At 32.3% G+C, this 26,784-nt stretch overlaps 1 protein-coding gene across 3 annotated transcripts in view; it reads left to right on the plus strand.

The window, feature by feature from the left end:
- STX7 (syntaxin 7) overlaps nucleotides 1–24,917 on the plus strand; it is a 51,122-nt gene extending 26,205 nt beyond the window's left edge. For all 3 annotated transcript variants that reach the window (XM_074309811.1, XM_074309813.1, XM_074309814.1), the window contains exons 3-10: nucleotides 4,893–4,962; nucleotides 13,251–13,344; nucleotides 14,483–14,620; nucleotides 15,726–15,778; nucleotides 16,317–16,413; nucleotides 19,867–19,939; nucleotides 21,069–21,151; nucleotides 23,643–24,917. In XM_074309811.1, coding sequence (XP_074165912.1) covers nucleotides 4,893–4,962; nucleotides 13,251–13,344; nucleotides 14,483–14,620; nucleotides 15,726–15,778; nucleotides 16,317–16,413; nucleotides 19,867–19,939; nucleotides 21,069–21,151; nucleotides 23,643–23,741 — 707 coding nt within the window. In that variant the 3' untranslated portion in view covers nucleotides 23,742–24,917. The remainder of the gene's footprint in view (nucleotides 1–4,892; nucleotides 4,963–13,250; nucleotides 13,345–14,482; nucleotides 14,621–15,725; nucleotides 15,779–16,316; nucleotides 16,414–19,866; nucleotides 19,940–21,068; nucleotides 21,152–23,642) is intronic.
- The last annotated feature ends 1,867 nt before the right edge of the window (nucleotides 24,918–26,784 follow it).

Here is a 26,784-nt window from a genome sequence, read left to right on the forward strand (position 1 = left end):
CAAACATTTAAAGAACAATTAGCCTCAATGCTATATAAACTATTTGAAAAAATAGGGAATGAAGGAGTCCTACCAAATTCCTTTTATGACACAGACTTGGTACTGATACCTAAACCAGGTAGGTTGAAAACAGAGAAAGAAAATTATAGACTAATCTCCCTAATGAATGTTGATGCTAAAATCTTAAATAAGATATTAGCAAAAAGACTACAGAAAATTATCCCCAGGATAATACATCAAGTAGGATTTATACCAGAAATGCAAGGCTGGTTCAATATTAGGAAAACTATTAGTATAAATGACCATATTAATAAAAAAATTAACAAAAATCATATGATCATCTCAATACATGCAGAAAAAAGCATTTGATGAAACCCAACATCCATTGCTATTAAAAACACTTGAGTATATAGGAATAAATGGATTTTTCCTTAAAATAATCAGTAACATCTATTTGAAACCATCAGTAAGCATCATATGTAATGGGGATAAACTGGAACCATTCCCAATAAGATCAGGAGTGAAACAAGGTTGCCCACTATCACCATTACTATTCAATATTGCATTAGAAATGCTAGTTTCAGCAGTAAGAGTTGAGAAAGAGATTAAAGGGATTAGAGTAGGTAATGAGGAAACCAAATTATCACTCTTTGCAAATGAGATGATGGTTTACTTAGAGAATCCCAGAGATTCTACTAAGAATCTATTAGAAAAAATCTACAACTTTAGCAAAGTTGCAGAATACAAAATAAATCCACATAAATCATCAACATTTTTATACATAACCAATAAAATCCAATAGCAAGAGATACAAAGAGAAATTCCACTTAAAGAAACTACAGATAGCATAAAATATTTGGGAATCTATCTGCCAAGGGAAAATCAGGAACTATATGAGCAAAACTACAAAACACTTTCCACACAAATAAAGTCATATCTAACCAATTGGAGAAATATTAAATGCTCTTGGATAGGGCGAGCAAATATAATAAAGATGACAATACTACCTAATCTATTTATTTAGCACTATACCAATCAGACTCCCAAAAAACTATTTTAATGACCTAGAAAAAATAACAAAATTCCTATGGAAAAACAAAAGCTCAAGAATTTCAAGGGAACTAATGAAAAAAAAAAAAAAATCAAATGAAGGTGGCCTAGCTTTACCAGATCTAAAATTATATTTTAAAAAAGCAGTTACCAAAACCATTTGGTATTGGCTAAGAAATAGACTAGGTTAGGTTCAAAGGACAAAACAGTCAATAACTTTAATAATCTAGTGTTTGACAAACCCAAAGACCCCAACTTTTGGGATAAGAACTCACTGTTTGATAAAAAGTGCTGGGAAAATTAGAAATTAGTATGACAGAAACTAGGCATTGACCCATACTTAATACCGTGCACCAGGATAAAATCAAAATGGGTTTAAGACCTTAGGCATAAAGAATGAGATTATAAATAAATTAGAAGAACATAGGATAGTTTACGTCTCAGATTTGTGGAAGAAGAAGGAATTTATGACCAAAAAAGCACTAGAGATCATTATTGATCACAAAATAGAAAATTTTGATTATATCAAATTTAAAAGGTTTTATACAAATAAAACTAATGCAGACAAGATTAAAAGGGAAGCAACAAACTGGAAAAAAAACATTTTTACAGTCAAAGATTCTTATAAAGGCCTAATTTCCAAAATATATGGAGAATTGACTCTAATTTATAAGAAATCAAGTCATTCTCCAAATGAGAATCCATTGATTGAGAATCATTTGGTCAAAGGATATGAAGAGACAATTCTCAGACGATGAAATTGAAACTATTTCTAGCCATAGGAAAAGATGCTCCAAGTCATTATTAATCAGAGAAGTGTAAATTAAGACAACTCTGAGATACCACTACATACCTGTCAGATTAGCTAGAATGACAGGGAAAGATAATGCAGAATGTTGGAGGGGATGTGGGAAAACTGGGACACTGATACATTGTTGGTGGAACTGTGAATGAGTCCAGCCATTCTGGAAAGCAATTTGGAACTATGTTCAAAAAGTTATCAAACTATGCATACCCTTTGACCCAGCAGTGTTTCTATTGGGCTTATACCCCAAAGAGAGCTTAAAGGAAGGAAAGGCACGCACATGTGCAAAAGTGTTTGTGGTGGCCCTCTTTGTAGTGACCAGAAACTGCAAACAGAGTAGATGCCCATCAATCAGAGAATGGCTGAATAAATTGTGGTATATGAATATTATGGAATATTATTGTTCTGTAAGAAATGACCAGCAGGATGATTTCAGAAAGGCGTGGAGAGACTTACATGAACTGATGCTGAGTGAAATGAGAGGACCAGGAGATGATTATATACTTCAACAACAGTACTATATGATGATCAATTCTGACAGATGTGGCCCTCTTCAACAATGAGGTGAACCATATCAGTTCCAATAGACCATTAATGAATTGAACCAGCTACACCTAATGAAAGAACTCTGGGAGATGACTATGAACCAGTATATAAAATTCCCAGTCCCTCTATTTTTCTCCACCTGCGTTTTTTATTTCCTTCACAGGTCAATTGTACACTATTTCAAAGTCTGATTCTTTTTGTACAGAAAAATAACTGTATGAACATGTATACATATATTGTATTTAACTTATACTTTAACATATTTAACATGTATTGGTCAACCTACCATCTGGGGAGGGGATGGAGGGAAGGAGGGGAAAAATTGAAACAAAAGGTTTTGTACTTATCAATGCTGAAAAATTATCCATGCATATATCATGTAAATAAAAAAGGTATAATAATTTTTTTTTTAAATTATACCCTTTGTTCAGAGAGGGGAAAAAATGGAAATTAGCATATCACCATTCTCTCTATCCTACAAATGAATGACTAGGTAATCACTATTGAAGTATTTAAGCCATATGAATCACTCATTTCAAAAGAAAAAGTGGTATGGAATTTTTTTTCTTAGAAATATGTGAAATCTAACTACTTTGAAGATGGTTTTTAACAGCTTATTTCCATTTGACATTTTATTTATGCACATATAAAACTGGAAGGCTTACCCTTTACTGGAGAGCTGACACTTGTAAGCTATAGGTACCTAAGCATAGTGCTATTTTTAACTTAAATTCTCTTACTCTATTTAACTTTCATAAGATACAGGCTGCACACAAGCAAAACTTTCACCCTATAATTGTTAGTAAGATAGTCTTATTTATATTTTATAATCTTGGCATTAATTATGGAAGCATTGCATTATTTTCTTCAAATATAAGTTCATGTTCCAATATTCTATTACCATGCATCACTGCATCACTGCCCAAATTCTACCTATTCCTCTATCTCCTTGATTCCATTTTCTCCTGTCTTTTGGGACCTAACTATAATATGTATGTATGTATGTGTGTATATATATATATATATATATATAATATGTATATAATATGTATACATTTGTCTGTCTCTCTCTCTCTCTCTCTCTCTCTCTCTCTCTCTCTCTCTCTCTCTCTCTCTCTCTCTCTCACACACACACACACACACACACACTCACTCTTAATGTCAACTATTTCCTTCCTGTCTGCTATAATATGCTCTTTTCTAGAAAAGGGGAGAATTTTCTTCCAATTTTTCTATATCAGTTGGCTGTCCCTCCCCCATTCTAATCTAAATCTAGTTCTATCTACACAAAAACAATGAAAAAGATGAAGGAAGTTTATAAGAAATGTTTCTGAGCATTCATATAGTTTTTATCTAATAGCTTTATATTTGTGGTAGGTAGTACGCAGATGTAACAAAGAAATTAAATCCATAAGGACTCAAAACTCTCATTAGTTTTAAATTCTTTCTTTATAACACAGATGAACTGAAACACTAAAAAATAGAAAAGTTAGACAGAATTAAATTTCTTTTTGTGTCATCCAACCCTAAGTGGAAGTGATAGAATATATTTCTTCCTCACCATTTTTGCCAAGATTCTCCAATAACCCTAGGAGTAATACAGCTGTTATTTTCCCAAAGAACCTGTTAAGGGACTAGCCATATAGCTAGTAAATGGAAGATCACTGGCAACTTTGGAGCCTGTTTTGTATAGCTTCTGTCACCTGCATGCTGGAAATAATTAGTAAAATAGTAAAATGGTGATTTGCCCCACTTCAAAATCCAGTAAGTGGAAGATCTGGGATTTGAACCTACAACCTCTGAACCAATATTCTTTCCATTCTACCACATTGTTTGAATTTATGGATATAGAAATTGAGACTTAAGAGAGGTAAATTCAATAGAACCAGGATGATATTTACTTCTCACTTTACTCCTAAATAAATTATTGGTGATCTTTGGGAAACTAGATTTATTAGAGTTGGGGAGGGGGCAGCCAATTGATATCATAGAAAACTTGGAAGAGAGACAGAGAGACAAAGAAGATTATATATATTATAGTTAGGTCCCAAAATACAGGAGGAAATGGAATTAAGGTGATAGAGGAATTAGATGGGGAGTTGAGTGGGAGATTGAACTCCATAAATTTCAAAGTTGCTTACAATCCTAGTATTAATAGAAAATTAGTTCTGTTTAATGATTCAGACATAAAACCTGCCTGTTTGAGCTTTAGTTCATAGTTAAATTTGTATGTTTATACTTTTGAGATGAATCTGAAGTAACATATTTTAACTAGCTGCTGTCTTATTTGCAAAATGGATACCTCAGTGAAAGAGAATTCTTAGTACATGTTTCAACATTTATTTAACTAAGTATTTCACATAACTCATGTCGTTTGTTTGATAACTATAATTTGAAAACTATTATACAAAAAGAGTTTTATTGCTATAATAAAGCAATAGTCTAAATAAAATAACTTATTGATGGTTTTTTCCCTCATTCTTTCTTATAGCTGTGGAAATACAAAGATCATTGAATCAACTTGGAACACCTCACGACTCACCTGAATTGAGGCAACAGCTGTAAGTCTTTTTTTCTTTGTCCCAATAACCAAAGAAATAACATGTTTTTGTTATTTGCAGTATATATTATTTAAGGCTTAATTTAAGGAGCAGTATACATGAAATTAAATACAAACTTTTCCATTGAAATCCATTATTGCTCTTTTTAAATTACATGATTCCAAAATTGATTACAAAGTTTATATTTAGGAAAGACTTAGGATAAAGTACATAATATAGATATGCATATGCACATACATATACCCACATAAACCCACACACATAGACACACACATATTTTTCCTATCCCTGCTGACCCTTTGCTTTAATTCTGCTCCTAACTTGCCTTGCTATTACTTAACCTATTCCCACCTCTAGATCCCACTCTTGTCTCCTTCCTTAACCCTTTGCTTCCCTGTCTGCCCATCTGTCTCCCTCATATTTCTTCATAGATTTTGGAGAGTATTAAGCTCTTTCTATTTAACTCGTTCCGATGTAAATAGGTTTTCCGAATTGTGAGCCCTCCTCTACCCTAATATCTCTAGTGTCTCTGCACCTCATTTGTATGACATAATTACTATTTTTTCTTTAATTCTGCCCCAGTCTTTCTTTTGAGCTGTTATATTATTGATGTCATTCTTGAACATATGCTATAAATTTCCAGTGTAAGAAAAAAAAAAAAGGCAATTGATCCATGTTATTCCTTGAAATTGCTCTTTGAAATTGGCTCTTATGTGTTAAATTTTCTATGAAGTTTGAGTTTGGTTGCTAGAAAGTCCTGAAAACCTTCAAATTCATTAAATGTCCACTTTTTCTTGTTCAATATTATAGATAATTTTGCTGGATATGACATCTTTGGCCACCGGCCTAGGTCTTTTGATTGTCAATAGATATGATTACAGGAACTGTGGTCTTTTATTATGGCTGCTGCAAAATCCTTTGTAATTCTAATTGCAGCTCCATAATATTTGAATTTTTTTTTTTCCTTGTTTCTTGTAAAATGTTCTCTTTGATCTGGGGATTTCCAAATTTGTCAATGTTCTATGTGCTTTCCACAAAGGATCTTTTGTTGAGGTAGCAATCAGTGAATTTTTTCTATTTCTACTTTCTTCTCATGCTCTGTCATTCCAGGACAATTTTCTTGGATTATTTCATGCATTATTGTGAAAGGTCCTTTTTTAAGTTGTCCAGTTATTCTTATATTTTCTCTTCTTGATCTGTTCTCCAGATCTGTCATTTTTCTTAAAAGATGTTTCACATTCTATTCTATTTTTTTCAATCTTTATGATCTGTTTTGTTACTTTTTTTAATCTCATAGCTTCACTTTCATCTTTGAAACTCTATCCTTTTCTAGTTGGTTAATTTTTTTTTATAATCTTGTTTCTTTTGGATGGTTTTTATTTTTAGTTTTTTAGTTTTTTCCTTAGTATCTCTCATTTGACTTCTAAAAAATTTTTTTTTAAGTTCTATAAATTCTCTCTGGGCAGGGAGCCATTTCACATTACTCTTTGTGGTGAAAGCTTTTTTACTTCAGTGTCCTTGTGTGAAGATGAACCCAGGTCTTCTCTGTTTCCTTAGTATGTTTCTTTGCTGACTCTTTTTTTTTTTTTTTTTTTTTTTAAATAAGAGGTATTAGTATAAGAATCTAATCCTGGGGCAGGGGGAAGGCTGGGGTGGATAGTGTCTCTGGCTTCACTTCAGCTTTCTCCTCTGACCTAGAACCCCAAATCAAAAGCTCCACCCTCTAGTAGGTGCTTGCAGCCAGCAGCCTCCCTTCCCCACTACTTTTGCATTCACTGGTGTACTGATTTCTTCTCTCCCAGTGCTGTCTCAGCCACATAGTTTGGCCTACTGTTCCCAATCAGCCAAGCTTCACTCAGTCTTTCCAAACTTAGGCCTCAACTCAATAAACTGTCAGGGGGGGGGTTAAAGTTTCTGTGGTCCTTGCTGAGATTCCATACAAACCCAGATACCCCCAGGGTGTTTACACTTCACAATTAAAAAGTCTTCACATCAAATTTTCTCTAGTTGTGCCCAGAAGACTAGGTGTTCTGCCCCAAATTTTCTTGATTTTTCCCCACTCTATGTTTTCCTTGAGGTGTAAATTTGTTCTGTTTGGGGAGGAAATCAGGAGAACTTGAAATTTACTAACCTAATCCACCATTTTCCTAGAATCCTCTTAAACAGTCTTTTAAACAAATGATTGTGTTACCCATGGCCCTTAGGAAGTCTTTGCTTTTGAAACAAGTGCTTTCAGACTCTTATAGTAGAATCACATGCATCTTGGATCACCTTCAGTGTAAGTTCTCCTCTAGTTCTGGGACTGCTTTGAAAAACCATTTAGAAGACTTTTGGTAGGTTCCAAAGAAACCCATTATGCCTGAAGGTAATGAAGGGCTTTCTCTATTTAGGCTGCTATAGACTTTATGAGGATGTAATTAGATTCTGGGCAAAGATCTAAAGGTCAAATGGGAGCATTGGGTAGATAATAGGAATAAAAAGACTACCTTCTATCTTCTTCATACACAAAGATGAGTAGGAGACAACTGGTGGCTATCTCACTAATTACATACTTAAATATTTCTTAGTATTATAAAAATGGTGGATTTATTCTAGCCCAAAATGTTGCTTTTGATAGTATGTCATCAGATTTTTAATTAGTTGGAAACATATTCATTGTGAATAATACCAAGAGAATTTCTGGTTTGATATTATTAGTATTTCCAAGAGAGTGAATTACTTATAGAACCCTATTTGAAATAGAAAATGGGTGGTTTATTCTGTATATGTTTGTATACATGCTAATTGTCTTCTATATTATGAGAAAATCAAATAGTGATTTTTATATTTGATGCCATTTTATACTTGATTCTATTCTGCAACTGCCTGAGCCATGTTTTTTATTTATGAATTAAAGTTCAGAAGTTCATGAGTCCAGAAGTTCAATTTTCCTCTTTAAGTTACATTTTAAAAGTCATTTTCCTATAAATCACTTTAATTGAAAGAAAATCATTATCTCTGTACCATCAGCTGCCCTTGTATGAATAGAAGAAATCTGTTATTCTTGAAAAATACATGTGGGTGCCAGGGAATCTGGTTTCTTATTTCTACAACATTGGCTATTCTTCAAAAAATCCTGATCTGTTATCTCTGTGACACTATCTGTGCAGGTAGATACCACCAATGAGCTTACCATAATACCAAGATAGAAGGATGGGTTATTTCTAGTTTTGCATTCCAGGCTTTTATCCAATCATATTATTTCTTATAATGTATGAGAAATTTAAATGTGAATAGTGTCTATGACTACAGGCACTAGGGATAAAAATACAATGAATAAAATAATCTTTACCATAAAGAGTTTACATTCTAATGGAGGAGATAACAATTACATATGAGCACGTAAAGAATACATTCCCTGTGCTCTACCTCAAAATCAGAAAATTAGCTTTCTACATAAATTAATTCTGTTAAATTCTATTGAAAATATTAACATTATCAGCAGTTCTCTTAGGATTACTCACATTGAACATGTGTGCCAACTTATTAAAATATATATTCATTTTTATTGTCAAAAGCAATATTTATTTGGGGCTTTAAAAAAATCTCTCTAGTTAGTTTTAAGGTTCTGGTGTAGTAGACAAGTAAAATATATGTAAATGACAAGAAATATTTGATGGTATGTTTCTTAGAAGTTATTTAAGCTATCTTTCATCTTTTTTTCCTGTTGGGCTTTCTTGGCATGATTAGGAAACACCAACAAAGCCTTAGCAAGTTGATTAACATTTTCATGTAGCAACTCATCAGTCACTAATCTTGTGTTTAGTAATGCATGTGACAATGAGTGGAAATCTTTCCCAAGAATTTTTACCCTGGAGCCTTGAAATTTAATCAAAAAGGTTTTAAACTAAAGGGGAAAAAAAGGAGGAAGGAGAATATTATAGGGAGAATTCCATTAGTAATTTCCAGAAGTTCATAGTAGTAAAATTCCAAAAAATTCAATATGTCTCATGAACTCATTTGTCTGTATACAGATATGTCTTGATAGGAAAAAAAAAAAAAAAGTAAATGAATTTAGGAAAGAGATCACAAGCCCAACAGAGAGGAATGATAGTGATGATGGACTTCAGTTACCAATACATTAACTGGATTTCTCATTACCAAAAACATAATAGCTAATAATTATTTAACTTTCCTTACTGAGTCTATTATCCCTCAAAAGATAGAAAATTGCCTACTATGAGTAATTTTATTTTGAGTTTGATCTCAACAAGAAGGAAATTATTGTTAGGGGTGATATTAACATATAGGTGAGGGAAAAAAATTCTACTTTAGAATTTGTGCTAGAAAAAGAGAATATATACAGATGTAATATTAACAGATACAGTATAGTTTTATTCACTCTAGATTTTGGGAGATCAGATTTCAAAAAGTAAAAATAAAGAAAAGGTAGGATTCCTGTGCTGAATTTTTGCCAGGGATATTAGTTGGGAAGAATGAGAAACTCTCAGGAATGAGATTCTGAAGATAGAAAGAAGAAGAAATTTAAAAAACTGTCTAAAGAGATTGATGAAGATTCACTGAGAAATCTTCAATCATCTTAAGTAATTTTTTTTTTGTTTTGTTTGCTCCTTTGTTTGGTTTTTGTTTTGTTTTGTTTGCTGAGGCAATTGGGGTTAAGTGACTTGCCTAGGGTCACACAGCTAGATGTTAAATGTCTTGAGACTAGAATTGAACTCGGGTTCTCCTGACTTCAGGGCTGGTACTCTATCCACTGCTCCACCTAGCTGCCCCAGTCTTAAGTAGTTTTTAAGGACCTATACCGAAGGTGGAAGCAATAGCAGTTAATGGAAGATGTTCACAAAAATGTGAATTGATTCCATAGTAATAATAGCAGATTTAGTAAAGCCAAGAATAAATTGTAGCTGGCAAGGAAACCTAAAGAATGAAAGTATTTTCAGAGGCAGCTAGGTGATGCAATGGATAGAGCATAAGCTCTAAAGTCTGGAGGACCTCAGTTCAAATATGACCTCAGACACTTAACACACTTCCTAGCTGTGTGACCTTGCGCAAGTCACTTAACCCCAACTGCCTTTCCAGGAAAAAAAAATGGTATTTTGGAGGCAATAAGAGTGAAAGAGACAGGACCACTGCCCAGGATGAATGTGTCAATAACAAATGAATAAGAGAAGGAAGAACTGCTCAAGTCATTTATTTCTTTTTTTTTGTGGCTATACATTATTTTCTTATTGGCTCAATTCCTCAAAAAAAATTTAGAGTATATTAGTAAAGGAATGGTTAATGAGCTTCTCAAGAAATGTTAGGTCTTTTTCAAGAACATGTTAGGCCAGACCAATCCCTTTTCTTTGACAATTGGAAGATCAGGGGAATACCATAACTAGTCTTCACTGAAGCATTTGATAATTATTTCATGAAATGGAGAGATGTGAAGAGACAGCTATACATTTAAGTAAACTTGGAATTAGTTGAATGGTGCGATTCAGAAAATAGTTATTTATGGCTTAAATTATTTCATTGAATAATCTCTTAAGTATTACATTCTGAGCTTTAGTAGAATATGATAATAATCTCTTCTTGGCCCTGTGTTGTTAGTCATTATATAGATGGTATGTTTATCTTATTTTCAAATAGTACAAAACTAGAAAGGACAACTACCACATTAGTGAAAGAATCTGGATCCCAAAAAGACCTACATAGGCTACAACCTAAAGGTCCAATCTAATAAGACAAGAGTCAAATTTTACCCGTTCAAAATCTTAGTACAATCTCATATACATAGGTATAATATAGGAAAGATATGGTGAGATGGTAGCTTTAGTGAAAAAAGAATCTTAGGGATTTTAAGTATCTCAATATAATGCAATAATGTGACAGAAAAAAAAAAGTTAAAATACTCCATGTAACAGATTTGTTTTTGTGAGGTGTCTATACTCATTGTATACTGCCTCATTTCTCTCATAAGAAGAGGTGGTTATCTGTTTTTAAGATGGCTCAATCACTCCAACCTGCTATCTCACTAGCAGATCCGATTTCCCAAAGAAAAATCATTTGAATTTTCTCAAGGCCCTAGGGATAAACAACCTTGTGGAGGGAAAATACAATCCCTCAATTTTTTCAGTTTAACCCTTAAATCTTTACTGATACATTTCTTTTTACAAATATCAGATGCAACAATAACATTCTTAGATTTTAAACATAATTTTTTTAACAGTAAGGCAAAGGAAATATTATAGATAATCATTAAATCAGATATAGTAATAAGAACATTATGATCTGCATAATCCTAGTTCACATTCTCCTATCACTACTTAGCTATCGTGGAGAAGGCTGGTCACACAAATATAGGACTTTGTCAGGGAAACATGTGAGGCTTCCCATGTGCTCATCACAATTTACAACTCTGGACTGCAGGCTTTAATATCATTGTCCATTCAGGAATACATACACCATACAAAATAGCTTGTCTGCTAGTCTCCATTACTCTCCGATGAGGCAGCTCTTGTAATCTTCTCATTTTAATTTAAGGAATGGTACATTCTTTAATTGAAGAATAGAGATGAGAAAACTAAGGTTTTCTCTGTAGGTATTTAATATAGTTATTTAAAAAAAAAAACTATCATGTGCAAGAGGGACAAATAGGTTTTACTTCTTGGCTCCATAATGTATAATTAAGTGATAGAGGTTTGGAGAAAAAGTTCCATGTAAAGAAAAACTTATTAACAAAGCTGTGTAAAGTGAGCTGTCTTGGAGATAGTAGGTTCACTATTGCTGGAGGTTTTAAGCAAAATATGTGTAGCCACTTCTCAGAAATATGAAGCAACATGATATAATGGATAGATAGTTACACTTGAAGTCAGGAAGTTGTTTTGTTGCTGTTGATTAGTTATTTCAGTTATGTCTAACTCTTTATAACTCTGTTAGGGTTTTTTTTGGCAAAGATTCTGTGTTAATTTACTATTTCTCCATCCCATTTTGTAATGGGATGAAGTGTAATGGGATGAAAAAGCCGAGGCAAACAGGGTTATCTAAATAACTTGCCCACCAGTATTTGAGTAAGTAAGCCAGTAAGTATCTGTGGCTTGATCTGAACTCAGGTCTTCCTGACTCCGGGCTCTGCATTCTATTCACTGTGCCACCTAGCTGCCCTTGAGTCCTTCCTTTGATACTATCTGAGGGACCATGAGTGAGTCATTTAAACTCTTTAAACCTCAGTTTCTTCATCTTCATGTTTAATTAGGATAACATCTATAGTACTGCCTCCCTTAGGCTTATTGAGACAATGCATATAAACTTTTTAGCAAACTTGATAATGCATATGTCAGCTCTCATCATTGTTACCACCAAATACTCAGTTATAGCCAACTGGAATACTTCCCTGACACAATGACAGCTGTTGAGATCATAACAGTTACTGGACATCCTTGAATATCATAACTTTGAATTTTCTAGTATCAGGTCTTACTCAAATAATTTAGTCTTTAGAAATACAGAGAAAGTTATAACATTAAGTCCCTGAATACCACAATATTTTCTATTAGAATAACAATCCAATTCAAATAACTTATTCTTTAGAAACTGAGTAAACTTCCTCAACATTTTCATTTTGTAAAATGGAACTGTGAGGGCCAGGCTTTAGATACTTTTGGCTAACTACAGGAAGACTACCAGGTAATTAAAAAAAATTACCTAAATGTGAATTTTTAACATCCCAATCTCCAGCTCCCTGTGCTCTTTTTTCCAGATTCTCATCTCCTTAAAAGGTAATTTTTGCTTTCATCAGTGTCTTATACAGATAGTATTAATGTAATTTTACTTATTAGCAAACATTGCACAAATCAAATAAAAATTTTGACAATTTCCCTGAAAATCATGTAGGAAAAAGAAAACTACACTATGAGTAATGAGAAATGAGATTTAATCCAGATTTTGTTAGTAATAAGATGTTTGTACTGAGGTAAGTCACTTGTCCTGTCTGCCTCTTAATTTCTTTATCTGTAAAATGACAGAGCTGGTCTAGGTGAACTCTGAGGCCCCTGCTACTTCACATATTCTATGATTCTTAGGTTATTGATTAATTTTTATTTCCACCTTGTGATAATAACCTTAACCAGAATGGGAACATTATTTACTATATATAGACTTTGTAATATGTTTTTCTGCAATCTTTTGGGACCATCTTTAAATAATTCTTCTATAGAAAACCATTAATTTGAGTTGGTGTAGGCACAATTGTTGATTTAAATGTATTACTGTACTATTTGACTATAATAATTTTGTTTTTTCACTAGACAACAGAAGCAACAGTATACAAACCAACTTGCCAAAGAAACAGATAAGTACATAAAAGAGTTTGGATCTCTGCCCACAACCCCAAGTGAACAGGTATTGAACTTTTAAATATGTTGGTAATATATTTACAATAAAATTAATTATTAAAATGTGTTATGATCTATTTTAATAGTATATTGGCTACCATTTAAAAAAATGTTATTGCAGGTTAATTCACAGATGGAAAAAAAAAAATCTTATACTAAGCAGTGACCCTGATCTATAATTAATCATATGCATGGTGTTTTCTTTCCTAGTTCTCCAAACATTTATTCCAACTTACAGATTAGGGTTTGTTTTTTCACTTGTTGCTTTTGTATAATGTAGAGTTGGAAGGTGTCACCAAGATAAGTTTATTGAAAACTTGTCTTTAAGAAAAAGGTGCTTAATCTGTTTTGTAGTAATAAATTAACAACTAGCTCTTACATAGAAAATTTAAGTTTACAAAGAGTTTTACAAGTCATCTCATTTGATCCTTAAAATTTGTGAGATAGATGCAGTTATTATTCTCAGGTTCCAACTGCAGGAACTGATTCCTGAGAGGTTGTCATTTGCTTATTCTAGTAATGTCAGTAAGTAGCGGAGGCAAAATTTGAACTCAGATGGAAAGGGAAAGGAATAAGCATTTATAGAGTGCCTACTATGTGCCACATACTGTGCTAAGTGTTATATATAAACATTATCTGATTGGACTCTCACAAAAACTTTGCTGTTATTAACCTTGTTTTACAGTTGAGTAAACTGAGACAGAGAAATGACTAATGCAAGATCACACAGCTAGAAATGTCTGAGGCCAGATTTGAACTTAGGTCTTCCTGATTTCAGATTCAGCACTATATCCACTGTTGCACCTAGCTGCATAGTAGGCAATGGGTAAGAAATCCAACAATGTAGAAATGAATAGCACATGGGAGTGCTAGTAAAAACTATACATTCATTTCTTCATTCAGTAGTTACTAAATCATACAAAGAATGTGCTAGGTTCTGGAGACCTTTCAAAGCTAAATGATGACCTCATGCTCTTGAGAATCACTTTGTTTTTTGCCAATGGAAAATTGTTTCATTACGTGACTAAATATAAGCATGGAAATAGTGAAAAGCAAAACAAAACATGGCAAAAATTTTAACACAGCTGGACTGTAGAGTAGACTGGACAGCTTAATTCTAGTAAACCTATTTCTCTTTTCTGTAGCGTCAAAGGAAAATACAGAAAGATCGCCTAGTTGCTGAATTCACAGCTTCACTAACAAATTTCCAGAAGGTCCAAAGACAAGCTGCTGAAAAAGAGAAAGATTTTGTTGCTAGAGTAAGAGCCAGTTCCAGGGTTTCTGTAAGTATCTAAAAATTCATGATTAGAATAAAAATATTATGATCCTTTCTGAGGATTGCTTAGTGTGTATATCCGTCTTTATCATTCTATGTTGACAAAAAAATTCATCTGTTCAGAAAATATTTATTGAGCATCTACTATGTGCAAAGTGAAGATTTTGGTGAATTTGTTCTTTAGCAAGTTGTCAAATTCAGAAGCACATGGACTAAGTACATCCTGAATGTTAAAGCCTTTCATCTTCCTTTATTTTTTTCTTTGACTAATTATGGAACCAAGGGAATAAAATGTATTTGTATATGTATTATGTCTGTTCTTTTGTCAGTACATTTCAGAATTTTTCAAATAACTTGTCCTTCATAGAGCACATCTTGCTTGGAGATGATTCAGCTCAAAAACTTGAATTTTACAGTGAAGATTTTTTCTGCATGAAACTAATGATGCTAACATTTGTTTTCTCCAGGTTTCATGATGATGATGATGATTTTTTTTATGTTTTTTTCTTTTTTTTTTTTTTTTGCTGAGGCAGTTAAGGTTAAGTGACTTGCCTAGGGTCACATAGCTAGGAAGTGTTAAGTGTCTGAGACCAGATATGAACTCAGGTCCTCCTGACTTGAGGGCTGGTGCTCTACCACTGCACTACCTAACTGCCCTTTTGCATGATGATTATTATGAAAAGTTTTCAAGTAAATTGAGTAAAGATATTACCTAGATCCAAATAAAATTAATATAATCATGAAGACTTCTTTTGATAGATTGGCAATCCAAAATAAAAAGCACAAACATTTTAGAGTTAATCTGATTTTAAGTTGTCCTAGAAAAAGAAAAGAAGTGATAATACCAGTGGTGATAATGATTTCATAGAGGTACTCATGTTTAACAGATTTAATATTTATCATTTGTTCTACATAACATATGTTGTGAATACATTGCTGAGTTAAACTTTTGGTGTTTCTTTTAATAGAATGTCAATTTTTAAAAATGTTGGTTTGTAACAGCATGTACTATCTATTTATAATAACTTCCATAAGAACTATAACTTTTTCTTCCCTCTTTTTTTTTTTTTTTTTCCTCTTCTGTCATTCCATCTTATCATTAAATTATACAGGGTGGTTTTCCTGAAGATAGTTCTAAAGAGAGAAATCTTGTATCTTGGGAAAGGTAAGTGATTATGCCATTATGATAATTAAAAGATATGTTCAAATTTGTATTGAAATGATCCAAAATTAAAACTTTGAATATCATATTTTACAAAAATGATAATAAATTGAAGAGAAGTATCAAGCTTTTATTCCTTACAGAACAATTATCAGCTTTAAAAACTTGGATGAAAACATTTTGGTTTAGTGAAAATTCATAAGGCCTAAATAATTGTTGACAACTAATAACTGGCCTTGTTTAATTAAATAAAAAGCATAGCAAATCAACAATAAATTAAATCATAAAGAAATATTTCATTTTCAGATACACTTTTTAGAATCACAAAAATGAGACAAGATCAACATGGATCAAAATAGTTTAATGTGTCATCTTTGAAGAAACAGATTAATTTGACCTATTTAATGTTTGTATTATGTTAAGAAAACTTTCACATAAGCAATTCTAAACTAATAAATTTTCATACATAAAATATGAATCAAATTAGTTTCACCCCCCCCCCCCCCCCAAATTCACTTGTCTTTACTCTTTCTTTCTTTAGTCAAACCCAACCTCAAGCTCAGCTGCAGGATGAAGACATTACAGAAGATGATCTCCACCTTATTCAAGAGAGAGAATCCTCCATTAGGCAACTTGAAGTAAGCTGTGCTGCCCTCTTTTTCTACAACTGCCAAATCTACTTGCAGTAAGGCCTTCTCAGGGCTGTTTTATTGCCTTAAAAATGAACAGTGAGTTAAAGGAAGGGATACAAAATGATGTCAGGGAAAAACACAAGTCACCTTTAAAGTATAGACATTAAAATGGACTGTTTTTCTTTGAAAGCAAGCAGGACTTAGACAAAAGATGCAAGGCCTTGGGGTATTTATGGAAAAAATGCAAGTCAAGTTATTGGATATTTTTCAGTGAGCTGAGTACATTAATCCCTAATGATTTAAAGCCACAAGAAAATAATTGTACAAAGGGAAAATCTGTGGCTCCTAGGTAGTTTCTAATATCTACATTGGATTGCTACTGTATAATTCTTCTGTTATTTCATATACATATACATATATATGTTTGTATCTTTACAGTGCTACAAATTATTCAGCATAATGTTGTCTTACATATGTATATAACTTAACTAAGGTACAAAAATATAAAAATTTCTAAGTGGTCCCTATTGGAATCTATTTTTCTTCTACTAGTTATCCAGTTATTATTTCCAAATATTTTTCAAGCACCTACTATATTAAAAAATAGTATGGCATGTATTGGGAAGGCACAAATGAAAAATTAGGTAGTTTTGATTCTCAAAAAGCTCATTATCTAATAGTGAGGAGTTTGGGTATAGGATGAAAAATAAGGCATTATTATATAAATTATTATATTAATAATTATATAAATTATTATACAAATTAACATGATACAGAGTAGAATATTATAGAGACAAAAAAGAATTCCAGAGAATGATAGAAGAAATTTGAAGAGGGAGAAGCTTATAGGGAGAAACCTTAGAAGAAACTTCATGAGGAAACTTGTATCTGAGTCAGATCTTTAAGGAATAGAGTATGTGTGTACTTAGGTGAATTTTAATAGTTGTAAAGGAGTGGATTATCTCAGGGGACATTTTATAACTCTGCGATGATTAATAAGCTCAGAAGACATTTTGGTGTCTTAATTTTATTAATAATAAAAACTAAAGTACTTTGGAAGATGTTACATAGAGGATAGGATAGTAGAAAGAGCACTGGACTTTGAATCAAAGAACATCACTTCAAATCTCATCTCTGCTACTTTCTATGTGAATTTGAGCAAAGTATTTGTCTTCTGCATCTTTATTTTTTCTTTTGTGAAATATAGAAGGGGATTAGATGATCTCTAAGATTTCTCAAAGATCCAAAAAACATTGTAAACCTTGTTATACTATATACATCTGAATTATTAGGATCTTTGTTATTACGATAATCCTATAATGAACTTTTATGTTCTAAATGTGCTAATTATCTTAAAATCACCTAATTTAAAATAATTACAGATAATATTGCCTTAGTCTTAATTCATTAATAGAGTCATCTAGCTTATAATCAATAAGATTTGAATTCAGATCTTACTATTGATACTAATTTTGTGATTCTAGGTGAATCATTTAGTCTCTATGTATCTAGGATTTACCTAATTCATAGATGAGCAGCAATCTTTGTTCTTAGAGGGAGTTCCCACATAGACCATATTGTTTTTGTTTTTTCATCTCCAACAATGATGACAACAAAGCACTTATTAAGCCCCACTGTAGGCTTAGCATTGGACACAAAGAAAAGCAAAGATTCTGCCTTCAAGGAACACAGTCAAATGGAAGTAAAATGCAAACAACTATGTATAAGCAAGAAATGTATAAGTCCATGTTATTTCAAACACTAATCCTCTGAATTCATTACATATATTTGAATGTACATTAATTAGAATTATAATATATATATGTATACATATATATAGCAATTGGTTCAAGCCTAATGGGAATATGCAATGTAAATTCAAATTATGTGACTACTTGAGGGATAATTTATTCACATTAATCAGGACCTTACTGTGTATATAGAGAGAGTAAATTGTCTATAATCTTAGAAGGAAGTCCTCAGCATTGGTATTGTTAACATGGATGGGGTCCTCAGTAATTTTACAAATGTAAAAGTATGTCAAGATCAGAAAGATTGAGAGCAGCTACTCTAGATATTATGTTTTTATGATTAGAAACAAAGATAGACTTCACTTTTTAAAAAATTGTTGCCTCTCTTTTTACATTATTGATTTATATTGAGCTTACAATGCCCCTAAAACTAACAAAAAAAAATCAATCCTAGATCTTTTTCACTTGAATTCATGTGCTTTCCTTTATCCTCACTGTGCAACTGATTTGTGTCACACCCTAGTCAAGAATCCAAATCTTGTTCTCGGATAATATATCCTTAACTAGCTGTCCCCTTCATAAACAGCATATTCTTAACTAGTTGTTTCCTTCATAAAGTGACAATCTTTTTTGAAGCCTCTATCTTTATTTGGCAGTGAAAAAGAAAACATTCAACTGTGTGACCTTACAGTCATGATTTCTTCCTTATAACTTTATAATCCCTTCCTTAATAGTGCTTTCTAAATTTCTTCTGGCAATGTCACTTTTACCCATATAAGTCATCAAGTTGGGTACTGGTTACTCTAGTTAAGAAAAATTGCCATGTTCTTTATCATTTCCCAGAAATATACCCTCAAGGAGAAAGGCTTATAATCAGAGTTATCACCATGATTAAGGAAGGCAGTAAGGTTGGTGGTAGGAGAAGGGGTATATTAAGGAGGTCATTTGATAATGAAGTTTTGAAGAGAATTAACATAAGTAGGCATGAATTCTAAAGAGGGCAAAGTTGTTAGATAAGAGTAGTAAAACAAGTTCTAAAAGAGGATATGGGATAAAGGAGTAATGTGACTTATATTTGTGCTACTATATAGGTGGCAGAGAGTGGCCTAATAGAAGTGATGTCTTTTTTTTTTTTTTTTTTTTTACTACAAAGAAGATTTTAGTTAAGGCAAAGGAATGGAAGTGAAACTCATGAACAAAGTTTATGAAGTTAGTTTATCATAAAATAAAAGTTCTAGTGAGGGTAATGGAAGGGGAAAATGGAACAAACTTTCATAGTGTAGTTCTTATAGCATAAGGTGAGCAAGCTGACGAAGATTTCTTTTTCTTTGCTTAGAGTAGCAATTGAAATTGATAAAGATATATGGCATAGAAGCTTAGAGATTAGTGGAAAAGTTCTTAATGATAGAGGAGGAAACAATGGGTATTAAAGAACCCCAAGAATTTCCATTATGGATAGGATGGTATGTGCAGGATGATAAAAACAATAAATCATATCTCAGGAGAACTCTGATGATGAGTGGCTTTTCAATTAATCAGTACAGTAGTTTTCTGGAATTATCTATGTAATTACAGATTTGGGATATATGCTGATACAAAAAAAAAAAAGTGTTTTTGTGTTTATTTTATAGGATAAGATAGTAGGAATGGGGTGGTGTGAGATCTTAGTTTCTGTTGTTAACCAATTATTCTATTCTTTCCCCATCAGGCTGATATTATGGATATAAATGAAATATTTAAGGATTTAGGAATGATGATTCATGAACAAGGAGATGTGATAGGTAAGCACATGTAATTTAGATGTATCAACATAAGGTTGATTTTACAAATGGTTTTACTTTTTTCCTTCTTCTTTGGCTGCCTTGGGGGAATATATCAATTCCATTTCTGAATCTCATAGTACTTTATGTTGATTGTTCTGTTTAGTTCCACCACTTATCCTGTATTGGGACCTACTTTGTTTGGGCTTGTATTTGTTGGAGGCACTAGTAATTAAATTATTGCTAGCAGAGTGAAAAGCATCAGTCATGAGACACAATGAGAGCCTTTTGCTTCTGCTACTTCTAAGAGAGCACAATCTTAACTGACTTTAAGTAGCTTGGAGTCAGGTCTGCTGCAAAGCATAGCTTGCTTGCTATGCCTTAGCTCTGAAAAACAGGGTATCTCCCAAAATATACATCCACACATGCATTGTGTGTGCGTGTGTGATGAAAGAGAGCCAATTAAATGGAATATAATTTTTTGAATACAGCAATTTGCCATCTGAAATAGACTACATTTAATGGATAGGCATTTAATTCTTAAAAACATAATAACATAAACTTTACAAATCTTAAAGTGCAACATAATTGCTAGCTATTAATAAATATTATTCAAAACCAAAGAATATTACATATTTTGCTGTTTGATACAATTAAATATTTCCATTTGGTGTCCATATTTTGTCCTGAATGAAGTATTATTCTTGGAAGGAATCTATTATTATTTTATTTCTACTCAGTAGAGACTTCAGTGATGGAAAAGAGATGGGAATAAATAGTTTCAGGTAGTGATGAACCCTGATATTAATTACCACATTTAATATTCTATTTTGAGGGAGTTATTGAAGATTGAGAACGAAGACTTCATTATAAATCTATATGATCATATGTTTTTTTAAATTTTCTATTCAGTTTATTCAGTATACTGGTATTAAGGCATGTCACTGACAACAATAATGATTAGATTTTGAAAACCAGATATTCAGATTACCTCAAATTTAGGTCAGCTTTCATAAAGCTGCTGCTTTTGAAAATCAGAGATCTCTGTGACCTTGGTTGAGTGAAGATGAATACTTGGGGCCACTCCACCATTGGCAAACAAACATCTGGAGAGCATAACTAATTTATACATGTCTATGTTTTTCTAAAGACAGCATAGAAGCCAATGTAGAAAATGCTGAGGTACATATCCAACAGGCAAACCAGCAGCTATCAAGGGCTGCGGATTATCAGGTAATGATGAAAATTCACCTATCTCTGTTACAGTAACCAATATTAATCTTTCTAATTATATTTTTATTTCTTTAAAAACATTTTTTAAAAACTTAAAGTAGGGGATTTGGAGATTTAGAATTTAATAAAATAGAAAAGAGCCTCTAAAAAGAACTGGTCATGCTGCTAACTGTAAATATACTTATTAACAGTAGTTGGTTGGAAGACAAAGCTCACACACACACACACATATATGTGGCTTACTTAATTCTAGCAAATACAGGTGATACTCCAAAACTCATTGTTAATGAATCACTTTCATTTCTCTTTTTTTTCCAACTCCCTTTCTCTCCTTTTTTTTCCTCTTTCTCCTTGAGATTAATATTAATGCTCACAGCATTGTTTAATAACTTGAAGGAGTAAAGAGATTGCTACTTTCTTTCCTAGAGCGATTCCTCTAGCTATCCAGAGATCACACTGGCAGACAGATAAGTGGGTAAATTCTATGGTACCCAATCAAGTATTACTAGTTTGGTCAATGAATGGTGGACTTTTTACTAGTTCAGTTTTTAGTGCCCTCCCCCTTTCAAAAAAACAAAAAAAAGTCACCACTACATTGATTCTAGAATCCCTTGGAAGATCAAAGGCAGAAGAATAACACATCAGTGAATCATTGCAATGTAGGGGCTTGAATTCTGGTCCATACATATACAAAGAGCTATGTTATAACCTGATAGATTTGATCCTAGACTGTCTTAAAAAGTATCTGGAGAGAAGGCCACATTTGTTTGATTGGAGGTTTTCTCACTTAAGGTTTTGCATCTGATGCAATGTTTCATTCAAAGCCCTGATGTTCAAGCTAACAGTTTTTTATTTTAAAAAATATATGTTCTAAAACTCTCAAGTTAAAGCAGTTCTCTAGGTGGTTAAAAGCAATTCAGGAAGATAAAAAATATTTTAGGATTCAGAAGAAAAGAGGGAGAGAGAAGGCTTTTCATCTTTTTCCATTAGAGCCCAGATTTTAAACCTACTGTGCTGTGAAAACTTACTCTCAGATGATTTGAAAATTGTTATAAATCCTCATTACAATAATAGTCAAGGATTTTCCCTAATGAAGGTAGGGATATGATAGAAACCTGTTCCCAATAGTCTTGAAGCTTAGTATAAGTTTAGGATTTGAAGGAGAGAAACTCAGTAAATGAGGACCATTATCTCCTAAAATACTATTGTTCTTCCAATTTTGGTAAATGATTGAATTTTATAAAAGATAATAACAGAACTTTTGGAGATTTCACTGAATCTACTACATCTGGTTATTTTAGGGGCAGGTAAGAAGGGTGAAATAATTGTGTCTCTGGAATTCTGAAAGTTCTCATAGTTTAAAGGTTTACTTTTGGCCTTTGGGGCATTACTATTCTCCTTGGAGTAACTTAATAAATCTTTCTATTCCTTTTAAAAATAAGAAACATGATTCCTGCAAATTGTAGTGATATTTTAAGATTTAAAAGAAATGTGAAAATCTGTTTCTAAGTCCAGATTGAAGAAATGGAACATAATTCCCAACCACAGACATGTCTGATGTATCATCCAGGAATTTTTTGTTTTAAACTTTTTATGGGTTATGTTTTGAATTGACTTCTGTAATGTTAATAGGAGAGCTGTTGACAAATAGGTTATATTTACATTAGAAAAAAAAATAAGTTTTGATAACGATGCTCTATGTCTGCTTTGGGGCCAGCATTTGGGTCCCCATGATGCATTATGATTCTATTATTCAAGCGTTCTCTGCCACTTCCTACTATTTCACCTCCTGCTCCTAAATAGAACTCCCTTTAATAAACATAGCTAGGCAAGCACTTTTCATTGACCATGTCTAAAAAATATATGTCTTATTCTGTATTCCTAGTCTATTGCATTTTTGCCAAAAGAAGGAGAAATGGTTCATTTCTCATCATTTGAAGTGAAGCATGATTGCTCACTGCATTGATTAGTGTTGTGAAGATTTTCAAATTTGCTTTCTTTTACATATCTAATCTTTACCACTGATCAACTTTTCTGTTTGTGAGCCAGTATCAATTATTTTTGATGGTTATTTCATTAAAATATAGTCTGAAATCTGATCTCATTAGTTTCAATTTCCATTCAAATATTTCCTTATTTATTTATTTATTTATTTTGCATTTAAACCCATTCAGTCTCTACCTAGAAGTTCCTTAAATTTGAAGAAATTATTACAGCTAAGAACTAGAAACTTGATTATAATTTTGATTGAAGTATAATTTCTGTTTTGGTGGAATGATAACAATATAGAAATTGAACAGTTGTTCAGAATATTATTTGAAGATGTAAATAGCAAAAGTTAAGGCATCTTTTCTTCAAATAAAATAGGCTCAACAACTGAGGCTTATTTTTCTGTTAGTTGCAATATAAGGAATATATGTTAAGTTTACAAAGATAAACCATGAGATGACTTTTCATCTTGTGTTTTTGTTTGTTTGTTTTCTACCTGCAGCGCAAGTCCCGAAAAACTCTGTGCATCATCCTTTTTATTGTTGTCATTGGATTGGTGATTATTGGACTCATCATTTGGGGATCCTTCAGAAAAAGTTAAAAGGAGAGCAGTTGTACTACATCATCTAAATTATGTAGGGAAATTCCTCTAATTGTAGTTTTTATCATTGTATAGTTATTGAGTAGATGAACACTGTCATTTTTATTTGAGGGGAAGTTTCCTTTGGTTTCAATACAATATTTTCTAATATTGAAATGTTTTCTAAATTTTTCTGCTGTTGTCATATTCTTCAATTAACAGTTACTGAATTTTTGTCCATATTTAAATTTACTGTTGGCTCATTATTTAAGTTGTTGACAGTTAACTTAGTTTTTATTATTAAAAACTCTTGTGTCATGTGTGCATTTGTATTGCTGTACATGCTTGTACCTGATTTTATGTTGGCCCAAGGAAAATACCTGATTTTGATTTCATTTTGGGCTAGTGGAAGAAATATTGTCAAACAACTTTTTAAAATTGGTTAGATCTGTTATTGGTTAACAGATCTCTGCATTGCTTAGTTCAAAATATAAAATGCTGACACTCTTTCTTGGATGATTAATTCTTTTGATAACTGTATTAACCTAGAAAAAAATATATGGACACATTTTTAATTTGTCTCAAAGGTATGATATGTGTTTATTAAGCGTGAACCTGGTAAATACCTCTACTGTGAAGAGCGGTGATGATTATTTAGGCTGTATTTAACTTTTAACTCTGTTTGAAGAAGTATAATTTTTTGTAAATGTTTACTGTGCATTAAAGAAAAAAATGCTGTAGCTGATAATTTTTGGATTCCTGAGAGCTCAACTTTCTTTATAACTGACTACACTGAAAACAGAGACCCAAGTTTTTTTGATGGGTTCTTATTTACCTTTCCTCATATCTGACTGGATCAAAATTGTTATCATTGACTAACACAGTGACTAGTTTTCTCAGGTTTGTTTTGCTTTTTCTCATTTGTGCCATTTTCCATCATCCTTCATTAGAATGGGGATTCAGTGTTTTGCCAATGAACCCACTAGCCTTTTTAATCAATGTTGTTTTAGTGCAATTATCTGAAATATTGTAAAGTGGATTCTTTCTATTCTGATTCTGTATTTTATAATGTTCTTGTACAGCAGTTTAACAGTGAATGCACTGTTTACATGGCAAGCTATGAGGCTTTAATTGGAAACAAATAAAATTAATTTAGTGAAATATAACTATGCAGCCAAAATAAAGAAAATTACATTGTCTTGGTTTCAGTTTCTTGATTCTTTTTCTCTTTAAAAATAACATTCCTGGGGGCAGCTAGTGATATAGCACCAGCCCTGAAGTCAGGAAGACCTGAGTTCAAATAAGGCCTGAGTCACTTAACATGTCCTGGCTGTGTGATTCTAGGCAAGTCACTTAACCCCAACTGCCTCAGCAAAAATAAATAAATAAGTAAAAATAAATAAAAATAATAACATTCCTACTTTATAGAAATTCTACTCACAGGATTACTTAAAATCTTTTTTTTTTTTTTTTTTTTTTTTTTTTTTACTAAGGACATAGTAAAACCGTTTTACTATTTTGAATTAAGAGTAAAGCAGATAATAACTAGGAAGATAATTTATAGAGCTTTTTAAAAATACATTTTTTCTAATAAATAAAAAAATCAACAAATGTTGTTAAATGAGGTTCAACTATACATGCTTTAATAAATATGGCTAATTTGTTCCCAAAATTGAATTCTATACAAATTTTTCAACCTTATTTTGGAAAATCCCTCCCCTCTTCCACACTCTATATCACTCAAACTGGACTCTGTGTCCTTTTCCAGTTTCCTCCTGCTTTCTTTCAGTCCCAGATATACATGCAAATTCTCTCTCATGCTTGGAATTTTCCACACATATTTAAGTTACTTTCTACAGTAGAGATACTTATACACATATGTGTTTGTATCGATATATATGTATATATAGCCCTACTCTGACCCCTTTGTAGTCAAAGGCTATTTTTTAAATCTTTGTATTCCCAGTGCTTAGCACAGATAGGCATTTAATATTTTCCCCCAGAATCAAATACTGTTAAAAGTATTTTGAGATAATTTTTACGGTAAATATTTTCATATTCTGAGTTTATCACTTATCTGAAAGTGCTCATTTCAAAGGTACCAGTGATCTAGGGGCACCTGCGTGAAGTATTGTACCTGCCATAGAGTCAGTCAGGAGGTCTTGAGTTCAAACCCAGCCTCTGACACTTTACATTTAGCTGTGTGACCCTAACAACTCAATTAATGCTGATTAGTCTTTCCTAGTTACCAGTGGTCATCTGGTTGCCAAAACCAACAGCTTTTTTCTTCAGTTCTCAATCTTTCACAAGTTCTCAATCTTTCACAAACTCTTAGCCACATTTTACTTTAATGATCACTCTTTCATTATTGTGCATTATTCCCTTTCATGCAGAGTTGTGTTAACTAGGGATTGACTATTAGGAGCTAAAAAGAGCATAATATCATTTTTTTACATTTTTTAAAAAGTTCTAAACCTAATAATATAATTAAAGTATCAGATTTTTAAAAGTCATTAAAATCATCAGGTTATTTTAATTATATTTACAGTATTTTAATTTTAAGAAAATGTTAACAAAATATTTTCTTTTTATCTTGGTGCAGATGCTCTTATTCATAGTTCCTTTTTCTGGGGCATTAAAATTATACCTTTTCTCTTTCTACTTTTGGTGTTGCTCCTGGGCAAGTAAACTTAAGGAAAAGTTGCTCCCAAGACTTGATACCTAAGGCCCCTAGAAGTACTTGTTCTAGTCATGGATAGGACCATTTGGAAGAATAGCCATCACATGACATAGAAGGAAGACTTTAGAATCAAAGGATCATAGGATCAAAAATTTAGAGCTGGAAGGAATCTTTGACTACAGTCTAGTCCAATCCCCTTACAGATAAAGAAAGTGGGAGCAGAAATGTCACACAGGAAGTAAGACTCCAACTCAATTATACCTTAAATATTTGAGTTCAAAGTTCTCTGAGTACTTTTGTGAAATCCCTACTATGTAAATATCAGGTGATCTTCAGAAAGCCCTTCAACCTTTCTGGAGCTCATATTTTCTCAAGGGATGAAAT

This window comes from Sminthopsis crassicaudata, chromosome 4, assembly GCF_048593235.1.
Source record: "Sminthopsis crassicaudata isolate SCR6 chromosome 4, ASM4859323v1, whole genome shotgun sequence".
NCBI lineage: Eukaryota > Metazoa > Chordata > Mammalia > Dasyuromorphia > Dasyuridae > Sminthopsis > Sminthopsis crassicaudata.